This window comes from Centruroides vittatus, unplaced genomic scaffold, assembly GCF_030686945.1.
Source record: "Centruroides vittatus isolate TY-2023 unplaced genomic scaffold, ASM3068694v2 contig_474, whole genome shotgun sequence".
NCBI lineage: Eukaryota > Metazoa > Arthropoda > Arachnida > Scorpiones > Buthidae > Centruroides > Centruroides vittatus.
Window position 1 is genome coordinate 3,558,549 of NW_027122266.1, and position 12,074 is coordinate 3,570,622.

Sequence of the window (12,074 nt, forward strand, 5' to 3'; positions counted from 1 at the left end):
TGTACAAACCTACTTTGGCAATAAACCTTTGTATAAAAGTAGTCGCATGTTTTTTAAGTATGTGGTAATTATAAAGGAAATTATTGTTATTATTAAATCACATTACATTTTTATACAGCTTTACTCCAAATCATAACGTGTACAACTAATATAAGTTTAATATTCATTTTAAAACTACATGTCATTTTTCCGAAAAATTATCTTAAAATTATGTGATATCTTGTAAATTTAATTTAATAATAATTTAATAAGTAAATAAAAAGAAAGAACTGCACAGAAAAAAATTTAATAAACATTTTACATTTGAATCAACAATCTTAGATACATACTTTTGAAAACGTTTTGCCTAATTTTTAATATAATTCTTAAAATAATGACATTTAAAAATAATTTAAGATGATGTCGAAGAACTTTGCTAAAATATGTCATGTTTTCTTTCAGCTTCTTTTTCAAAAACCTCTCTTAATTTGCGTTGAACCAAAGAAGTAATATCATTTTTTAATACATTTACGGCCCTTGATTTCATTGCATTAGCTACCCATCTAAATACATTACCAGATTCCTTGAAATTCACTCGAAAACCAGTTAATTTCGACACTAACAGATTATCAACAGATAATTCTCTAGTTTTTTTATTTATTCGAAGTTTCAAAATAACTTTTTTATTATCCATAAAACTAGTAATATTGATAGGTTTCTGTTTAATATTAAAAAATGTAAAATTAACTTGATAGCGTACTTCAATATTATTAAGATTTATATTAGAAATAATTAAAGTTGAATTTTCTTCTTCTGCTATCTGGACATCAACATTTCTTGATATATTAGACACTCCTAAGATCTGGCCTTCTCTTAACAAAATTTCTGTCGTAACATCCGCAGCTAATAATTTACGAAAGAAGAAAATGTCATGGTCGGGTAGTTGCAAAGTTTCTAATTCTTGATTCTTCACTGCTGATTGTAGAAGATTGTCTACGTAAGCATTTCCTTCTTTGACTGCAACATCTATAAAAAACATTCTTATTTATCATCGATATAAACGGTGTATGATGTATAGGAAAACTATCTACGATCATAATGTAGAAAGAATAGTAATTCTACAATATTCATTTAACTTCGAAGATTAATTAATGTTGGAATCTTTATAAGATTACAATTACAGTAGAACCTCTATTATCCGGACTAATTGGGGATGAAGGTAGTCCGGATAAGGAAAAATCCGGATAATCGAAAAAATAATAATTGACAGTGCATATAGCAGACATGGGCAAATGCGGCTCCAAGAGCCGCATTTGGCTCTTTTTGAGTTACATGCGGCTCTTGCTGAGTGTTAATTTCTGTTTTTTATTATTGTTTTTACAATTTTATTTTTATAATTTTATGAAAAGATGTTTGTTAAAAAAATTAAATATTTATTTTATATTATATTTATATTATATAATAAAATCGCGCGCTTTACCATACTATCCGCCACGACAGTACAGAACTGCGGCTCCCATGCATTTTGCAAAACTTACATTTTGGCTCCCACTGAACTCTTGCTTGCCCACTCCTGGCATATAGTATGAATAATTTTTATTTGTCTAGATTTACATATAGCTTCAATATTAAATTATTTTTTTTAAGAAATTCAATTAACGATTTTTGTTTAATGCTAGCTGTTCTTTTTGAAGCTGCTAAATCGCGAATACTTTTAAGACACATAAGTTGTCCTGAGTTACACTCTTCTTAGCTCTCAAACCACTTCATGGCGACATCTAAGCACCGAAAAGCTTCAGAATGTGTAGGACCAATATCTCTTACTTCGCAAATTTCTTCTTCGTCTTCTCGATCTTGTTTATCTGAGGCAGATATTTCTTTAATTATTTTTTCATCATTCAAAATTTGGAATCCAGGATCGTTCGCATCGCAATTTAACCACTCGGTTACATCTTCTTCGTCACATTCGGCACATATTGAAATTTGTGCAGTTGCTTCCGCAATGTCTCCTATACCACTTTCTACTGTTACTGGAATTTACTAATGGTCTTTTCAAAATTTTGTTCCATGTATTCCATCACGTACGAACATTCACAGTGTCGCAATTTGCCAAGTGCAAATCAGCAAATTCGTACAATTTTTGTTTATGTTGAACAATCCGGATAATCAAAAATCCGGATAATGGAGGTCCGGATAATGGAGGTTCGAATAATGGAGGTTCTACTGTATATTTATTTGAATCGTAAATTTGTATAAAAAAATTTTTAAATTAATATTTACAGACCTTTCAAAATATGAGATAAGAATTCATATAAATACTTTTTAAAATACGTTTTTGCAAATAAAAATAAAAGCATTCTTTCAATATGAAGAAATTAATAGAACGATTGAAATTACTTGAAATGTGATGTAGACAATGAATTAACTTTATTTAATTTATTTGCTAACTTTATTTATTTAAACTTAATTTAACTTATTAAATTATCGAAAATTACATGTACTGTACGTGTTTTTCATATTTTCATACGTGTTTTTCATATTTCATCATTCAAAAATAAATATAAATTATATAAATGTGAATGAATTGTGAAAAAATATTTTTTAAAAATTAGTGTATTTAACGTAAATGTATTTTGCGTTATGTAAAAATTCTCTAAATTGTGTACAGTAGAGGAATAAAGAATTTTTAAAATGTGTTAGATTGGTTGTTCGGTATGATAAACCCTTACGTTAGATAACCTTTATAGTTATATAATTTATCTTACCCGTTTTCACCGGGTGCAAGAATTAGGTTTCCCTATTCCGAGACTAATTAGAGAATTTTTAGATGAGTTTAAAAATATGTTTGATTTCCTGCAAAATTTCAGAACATCGCATCTAAAATAGTATAGTGGAAGCCGAGTTTTTCAGGGTATTCCTTAAGTTAAGGATTACCTTGAAGAAACGGTGAACGGTGAAAAAACCGGTTAAAACGAATAAGATCGCTTATCTTAATCTTCGCTATCGTTACTTTTTGCCCGAGCAATGCCTGGCTCATCTGCTAGTATATTATAAGATAAAGATAAAATAAGAGTATTAATTACTTTTAAATTTTCAATAATTTGAATAACATACCTGACAATACGTTTCGGCAAACAAATAATAGGAATATAATTGGTATCATTTCTGTCACTAGAAATAAAAGGAAATATACAGTACATAATTGCACATAACTACATAGTTATACAATAAATTACTACATATAAATAATTTATATTTGAATTGCTATATGAATATGTAATGGAAAATGTAGTGATCTTAGTGAGACTTAATTTCAAATATCTTTTAAATCTTATTCGTTTAAATTGTTATGTGTAATTCTTAGGACGGATTTTAAATATTTAATAAAAAATTTATTACGAAAAATCAAAGAATTCAAAAATGTCTTTCTAACAATTTAAAAATTTCTCGGTGAACACAAAAAGTACATTTGCTATAACTATTTACGACTGTTTTAAACTAATTTGACAGCTTTTAGGGTGGTATTTATCATCAAAACAGTTTTAAAAACGAGCAATTATTTAGTGTGACATCGTTACAATGCCGGGCTGCAATTTTTAATCGTATTTTTAATTTATTTAATTTAAAATATATGTTCTCTGTCTCAAATTAGTAGTGGTTTGCTCCCTACACATCATACTTTTCCTTTAATTAACAATAGAGTCGTGCTGGTTTTCTATCTAACATCTTTCAGGGGAAAATTTTTGACTTGAAATAACGTGACTTTCGGTTTTGTATCGGAAGTTTTTATACAGTTTATCAGGCTTTTTGCTCCAAAGATTTTCATATCTGGTCTTGATTTTTATCTATCTAACTTCGTTCTCGAGATTAAGGAAAGACAGACAGATGGACGACAATGGCAATCTATAGATCTACAATTTTTTAAAATTGCAGCCCAAAAATAATTCGTTACACTATGCACTTGTAATTATGCTATTTCATTCGCACAGTCTTTGCATTTTGTTTTATTAACAGAATCCAAAAAACAAATTTCGTTTATGTTTCTGAAAGTACAGTCGAATCGCGATAAGTCGACACCCGGATAACTCGACACCCTCGGTTAAGTAGTCAGTTTTCTGTGGTCCCGGCCGACTTACATAGGCATTAATGTTAAAAATCTCAGGTTTACTCGACGCCGTTTAACTCGTCACCATAATTCTGGATAATCGTGGATAAGTCGACATAATTTTGCCGTCCCACACTCCGATAAGTCGTCACCCCCTCTAGAAAAATGAATTCACTCCGCACGTGTGGTGCGAAACTCATTTTTTTTCATGAGGGGAGTCGATTTATTTATTAATATATAATTAATATATTTAATAATACAATAATATATTAATATTATTAATATATATATATATATACATACATATTAATAAAAATGCTTTAACCTTTTATGTATTTTTATGTATAAAATAATAACAGGTAAACAAAAAGAAAATATACAATCTACATCAACGTCACACCAGAATTGGCTCTCAAGATTGGCTATTTCTCTATTACTTTTAAGGGAATATACATAATTTTGTAATTTTTTGATAACCTTTTAAATCTGTCTATAAAAATACACATCGCATGGTTGACATAGAGGAGTACATTTCATGATCTTGTTTATAATGATTTAACCTACATGAACGCTTATTTTGACACATTTATTAAACTTTTCGGAAAATAACCTACTCGTATATCTATAAATGTTACGTTATATTACACATATCAATATCTAAAACCACAGATAAAATTAAATGATACAGATCTTGATTAAAATTATGCATGCTTTCTAAAACTGTAGTGATTAAAATAATAAATGCTTACAAATAGTTTATAAAGTAATAGTTTATAACAGAATTTAAATGTAAATAAGAAGAGAAAACAGCTCGTTCAAAATTAAACTCTGTACCAGGATCGCCCCACGAGGTGTTTTATCCAGTATCGTCAACTTAAAAAAATGCTCTGACAATAAAGGTATTAATAGTACTCAGGGAAATTTTAGCGCCGTTTTTTCGAGGATTCGTGAATACTGGATCAAACGATTTTTGCAATGTCTATTCTAATGTGCAACTGGACAGAAAATGCATACTAGAAAGTTCGAATTGTGCAATGGGAATTCAATATTTGTGCAGTAATTAATTGTGTGAGGCCTGGACAGGTCCGAACCTTCACTAAAATACACGTTAAAATATTTTTTTGAATTAAAAAAAAATAGAAAGTGTAAATAATATTTTGTCTGAAAAACGCGACGCTAATGTATAAATAGAAGAATGTAAGTCCTAAGAACAACCCATCTCCAGTTGGGATCGAATTAAACACCGATTTTAACCTCTCCCGCCATCTAAGTTGAGATCTCGTTACATTTAGCAACGAGCGACCTATCACTTAGAAAGCGAAAACAAAGAACAACAACAATCGGAATGGTTAATCGGAAACAGAAAATAATAAAACTTCCGAATTTAAAAGACGCAGCGGCTTATTCTCTCGAAAATTTCAAGTGTCGGACCAATTGTTGTGTGTATGTCTCGTGATTTTCTGTCTCCATCTTTCTTTCTCGGATCGATATCATCCCAGAGCCATCGAGATGTCGAAGGAACTGTCACTCGCGAATCAGGAACAATTCTTCATTCGAGACTATCTTGGAAAGGAGAGGAAGATCCATAGATCGTCACTGACTTTGAACTTTCAAGATTATGGAAATCTTGTAAGTTTTTTCGTATCAAATAAACGGTTTCTCCTAACCGTAGAGTCTGTTTCAATGCCGATAACACCAAATACGACCTAAATCACCCCTTGTCTATCTTGACATCTTTTCTCCCTGTCGGCAACTCCACAATTGTCCGATTCTGGGTTTTATTTCTTTCTTCTGATTATGTTAAAATGAAAATATTTACCTAAATTGCACCGTGTATTTATCCAGCCCACGGAAAAAAAACTACAGAAGGACTTATCATTTGTATCGAATATATGCAATACATATTATTTATACAGCCGCAACATCAATATTACCATTTAAAACTAATCCACAACCACAGCATACTTAATTTACTATCATATAGTAAATTATATCATATACAGGCGCATAGTGCCCATTATACATGTCTAACGATTAAGATTAAACAACGATTGAAATTAATAAAAAATTATATAGATGTAAGGTTTGTGTTGTTATCCTTATTTATGTCTTTTAGAAGAGTTGTTTGCGGTCTGTTTTAGTTACGTACAAACTCAGTAAGCAGGGGAAAAAAGATCATAATCCCCACAGCGCGAAAAGATTTCAAAAATTTCATTTGAATGACTGTAAGAATTTTTTCTCTTATGTAAAGAATTAGTCACAGTGGTGAATGAAATCTGATATAAAACCAGTGTAACACTAATTAAATGCTGTATTTCTTTTCAGCTATTTAAAGATACTACATAAATCGGTTCTATATAAAACAGTGCGATATTAAAAACTTACCTTCTTACTACTGCAGAAGAATAATTTTAAGAAATAAGAATTCAGTTAAATAATCACGGAGTGAGAAATAATATATATATACAGTATAAGCAGATGAGAATTAAACATGTGATTCTTGGTTTATCAGTTTTAGAAATTCGGAGAAAATGAGATGTTTAAAATTTCTTAACATCTATTGTTATTTGTTAAATAATGATAAGATATGATTAAAAATGACAAAACTAATGATTAATTAAAGTTGTATTTATTATTTCTGTAAACAATTTGGTATATTGTAGTCTCCAATTCATATAATAATGAAGAATTCTTATACATGATATTTTTGTTATTGATATTTACTAATTAAATTATGAATTCGTTCTTAATAATAGAACATTTATAAAATAATTTTTCAAAATAAGTGATTTTCGAAGCTGCTCCACTTAATATTTATATATGTTAGCATTTCATTAAATGCTTTTTTTTCCCATACTCTTTTCTCTCTATGGGCATTAAGATTTGAGCATTGAGTTTGTATTGTATATAATGCTTTAATTAAACAAAATACATATTTCAATTAATATTACTGTTCAAGTAATGCCCAATTAAGAAGAAACGGGATAAACTATAAATAAGTTTTAATGTTTTGAAAGTTACAATAGAAGTGTGCTTATTGTATTTGGTAATAAACCAAATAATCGTTAAAATAGAATTAATGTGTATAGAGTTTAATGTAGACGTATATAATATTTTTTGAGTCGCGAATGATTGTACATGTAAAAACGTTTGAAACATAAATGTAAATTTTTATTTTATAATGACGTTAAGGGGATATTTATAAATGGAGAATGCTAACAGTAAGACGGATATTTGAATTATTGTAACATTTCATTCAACACTTATACGGATTTTCTTACAGATAAATTAACTTTATAATTTGCCTCTGATTCTTATTAATACATAATCTTTACATATAATTTTATATTTCGTATATTAGTTACTTTTATGTATAATTATATTAATGTTTCTATATACAGATGAGTGGAAAAATCAAACATAATAGCTGATTTCCGTTTTATTGTTAACTAGTATATAATTTTATTTCCCAATATAGATTTATCAAACACTTATATAAGCTAAATATTATTTTATTTTGAGTCATATTTTATTAAAAACATCATTTCATTGAGTCTTATATAACTTATTGCAATAAATTGTATTTTAATTAAAACTAATAGTTAAGCAAATATATTGAAAAGGAATTTCCAATATATATGCAACCTTATTTTTGTATTTTAAATTAATTGCATAACTATAACAAAATTTAAAGAAGAGTTTTTGAATATTAAAAATCAAAGAAATTCATTAAAACATTTATATATTGAAAAATGTGAATTTTGTTTGGACTGGGATACTAATTGTCAGTGTTAGAAAGACACATTAGCTAAATGTATAACTGTTTGGTGCAATATTATAATTATTGTAAAGTTGAAAATGATGTATAACAAACGAAATGTGCGTGGAAAGAAGTAAACTTTTTACTTTTAATAATACTGGAAATTTATAAATAAAAAGTATGAAAAATATTAAATGATATAAACTAAACGCACTTAGCTTATAAAAAATTAGAATCTTTTTTAATTTTAAATTGTAAAGTTGTTTAAAAACATAATTTGTAAAGTTTATGTATCTTTGTCATAATAAAGTTTATTGTTTGAAATTTAAAAATAAAATCTTGAGTTATGATTTATAATAATGTTAATATAAAAACTCGCAAACTAAAAAAAATTAACACCCGGTTTATTAAAATCCGATATTAAATTAATGTTATTTAAGCTATGTTTCATGATAATTTTGACGAAACATGAACTTTTATTATTAAAATATCGAAGTTTTTACAGTAGTTAAATGAAATAGTTATTTACAATATCACTTTTCCTGTGACATCACGAAACGTCAGGTTCAGGCCTGGTAGGTAACTAGGTGGCTATGCTATGGGACGGCAAGTTTACTCCGGTCCCGAAGAAAAATTCCACTCTCTTCCTCTCGACGGCCCAGGTCTAGGGATACAGGTATACCTCACCTTACGTCGGTAATTAGTTCCAGGAGAGGCGACGTAAGTCGAATTTACTTATGTAGTTACGACGTAAGTCGAACTACTGTGGAAAATGCCAATAATGAGTACTTAAAGACCACTAAATAAGACGACAACACAGAAACACAGATGTTTTCATGTTTCGTTCTCTAGGATTTATGATGATTATATTAACATTTACTGTAAATGTACAGTACATATTTTAATATGAATTTATGTGCTTTTAATGCTTTTCTAGTGATATTACGACTTCAATATTTGTGTCAGACGGATGTAAAGTCGAATAAAATGACTTAAACTTGATTTTTATTTTTCCATATACTTTTTTGACAAACGATGTATAATCGAGAACGACGTAACTCTAGGTATACCTGTATACAGATACTATAAAAATATCGATACCGATATCACGAGTAGTTTTAAAATATTGATACCGGTGTTGGTATTGGTCTGAAAGTATCGATACCAACCAGTATCGGCATCGGATATCGAAACTGAAAATCTTGCTGGCTGTTGCTCTTCAGTCTGTCGCGTTGTCTTCCGGTTGTTTTTACCGCTGAGAAGGTTACACTTATCTTTTATGTGCATTGGATACGTTCCAAAGAATGCCGTGTAAGAAAAATCGCGTAAAAAAGTACATGCAATCTGTTGAAAAATGCTCGATCTATAGTCCTGTTAACGGGCTCTGCGGATATTACTACAGTATACATGGGATGGGGTGGATAAGAAATCGTTTGAAAATGTCAGTGCAAAAAAGTATATGCAAAGTATAGTTCGTTTTAAACATCACTGATGGTCCAAGTTGATTAATTAGCAAACAAAACTATTGCGATATTTAACTAAATATTTATTTGTAAATAGTAATCTATAGAACTCTAAGCACATACTGTATAGATTATGGAAATGAAATTTGACGGTATTATTACGAATTTAGTCTCTGTAATCCAAAAACTATTGGTAGACCAATCTCACAGCAATATCATTGGCAAATTGATTTTATTTAGAATTACATCATATGCATTTCGGGTTGGTCTAATTTATTTCAACCCCTCTTCAGTGAATATACGTTGGTTTAAATTACAACATTATATTTATATGGGTGGGAGGGCAAACCTTCCTCACATTGACTGGTATCAAATTAAAAAAAGAGATTATTGCTGTGAGATTGGTCTACCAATAGTTTTTGGATTACAGAGACTAAATTCGTAATAATATCCACTATACAGCAAAACATTTATATTAAAAAATTTGACGGGTTAATTTTACTTTTCGTTCCAAGATGGCAGCGCTTCCGGAAATCTCGAATCGGAGCGTTTTGTGGAAATGTTGATAGAGGGAGCTGTGAGGCCCGGAAATAGCCCCCCCCAAAAGGGATATGTACAAGTTTGTTAAGTCAAACCCCAAGATTATAACTTTTATAAGTGTCGAGTCGGAGACACCGGACTTTGACGTCGACGCTCATAAAGAGTAACGGGAAAAACAAAATTTTAGGTAAAGAAAATTTAGAAAGAAAAATATTAAAAATTTTAAGACGCAGTTTAGAAAGCAAAACGAAACTAGAAAGAAAAAATTATCAAAATGAGCGTAGGTGTCATAGTCAACGATTAAACGCGATCATAGTTTAAAAGACGGTGTCGGATAAACCTTCTCTTGCCGATCTTTCCCGCGACCTATACGAAGCTCCATTTACACCTGGAGACAGGTGGGAGACCAATTAGGAAGCGCAGAAAAAATATCTGACCAATTAGCGCCAGGTTAAGCTGAAAAACTAATAAAAACTCTGACTGCAAAAAAAGAGGACTTCCTAGGTAACAGATCTTTTTGGAATCGTCGCCCTCTTCGCTCCGTACTTCTGCTCGTCTCTATCTTATGTTACGTATCTGTGCCGAACTTCAATACGCCGTCACCCCCGGGTCCGCCATCGCCAGGACGAAAGAAAACCCTTGAAAACATCAAACGGACTGGACAGTGCCTTTAAGGACCTTGTCTATTATATGTAAGCATTTTTCAACGAAAATAAACGTTAAATATTTAGAAGTCTATAAATATTTAATAAGTAAATATTTAATATATTAACAGCCGTCATTACAAATTTCAATTATTATTGAAAATAAACGGTTTCTTTGAGAAAAACTTGTCTTTCCTGCCTCTGAAAACCGCCACCCACATGCGTATAGCCCTTAGCCATCCCGACGGTTGGGAATAAAAACTCCCCCCATTTCGGCAAACTTACAGAGCTATCTGATAATAAACGTGACGAAATGTGTAAATTTGTTGAACATTACGTAAAATCTGATCGTGCGTAAATATTCAAATCATTAGATATCGCGTAGTAGTTGAATGTTTATCGTGGAATTATGCAAATTAACAGTTAGACTTTTGTGAATTCATGTCGTTGCATGTGTAGTGTAATCTGTGATAGCTATTTTTATAATATTTTTATTGTAAAAACATATTTAGGTAAAAATTTATTACTGTAAGATAATTTTTTTTATTATTATTTTTTAAATATTATTGTAATTATTGTTACTTTTTAATATTTTAGTTTGTTCGTTGTAAAGGACCGCTTTTGGCAGAGCAGGTGTAAAAGCAACACGACCTTGGTAATTGGTCCCACCTGGCGTTGTGTCTGTAAACGGTCGGGAAGACAAAGGGTGTAGCGTCTCTGTTTATGGGACTTGTGTGTAGGCGTCAATGTGTTTACCACATGTTTGTCGACTAGAAAAAAATGTAAACAAGGGACGGACGTTACCGTAAGCTGTTTCGTCGGGAGAAGAGCGGACGTTTTTGAAAGCTTCCGAGGAAAGGAAGAACCCTGATTGGTCGTAAGTTGTCGTCGAAGAACTCTTTAAATAGTAAGAGTGGCGAGAGAAACGGAGAGAAGGGCGCTGATAATACGGTAGTCTCAGACACTTGGACAGCCCGCTGAGCGTAGAGAGAGTGTTCTCCTCTGACAACGATCTCAGGGACGGGTAAGTGCGGAGACTGGACAGGCCGTATAGTTGAGCCAACTCCACAAACCGACCGAAGTTTCCCCAGAGTATAATTGTCCCCGAAGGAAGGACAAGCTGTTACGTGAGACACCACACTTTGTTGTACCGTGTGTGTGTAATGTTGTTAAACTTGTATATTCTGAAATATTTTGTTTGTAAATAAACTGTAAATATTCACTGTATTGAGAGTGGAGGTGTACTTTTCTACGAACCAACGTAAGAACATTCTCGAGTCGTAGGAACCGACTCGAGACGGATTATCGTAAAGATCTTCACCTTCGTTATACTGTGATAATGAGTCATTTAGACCTAATTTCCGAAGAATTTTGGTCATGTACCACCCACAAATTTTATCATTTAATCGAATCCGAATATTTGGAATTAGGTTTGGAACCAGATATTGATAATGTCTTTATATTTTCCGTAAAATTAGGAATACAACAAATTGAATCAGTATGCATTTTATGTGCGAAAACATGTAAATTATACTATCGACGTAACAGAAATTCTTGTTTTCTAAGATGTACCAATTGTAGAA

At 30.8% G+C, this 12,074-nt stretch overlaps 1 protein-coding gene across 1 annotated transcript; it reads right to left on the reverse strand.

The window, feature by feature from the left end:
• Positions 1–385: 385 nt before the first annotated feature.
• Positions 386–6,574, reverse strand: LOC136977758 (uncharacterized). The gene is made up of 3 exons (XM_067273306.1): positions 6,470–6,574; positions 3,094–3,150; positions 386–1,005 (listed from the first exon to the last, which is right to left on the reverse strand). The coding sequence occupies exons 2-3, from the start codon at positions 3,140–3,142 to the stop codon at positions 416–418; spliced, it is 639 nt and encodes a 212-aa protein (XP_067129407.1). The 5' UTR covers positions 3,143–3,150; positions 6,470–6,574; the 3' UTR covers positions 386–415.
• Between the last annotated feature and the right edge of the window lie 5,500 nt (positions 6,575–12,074).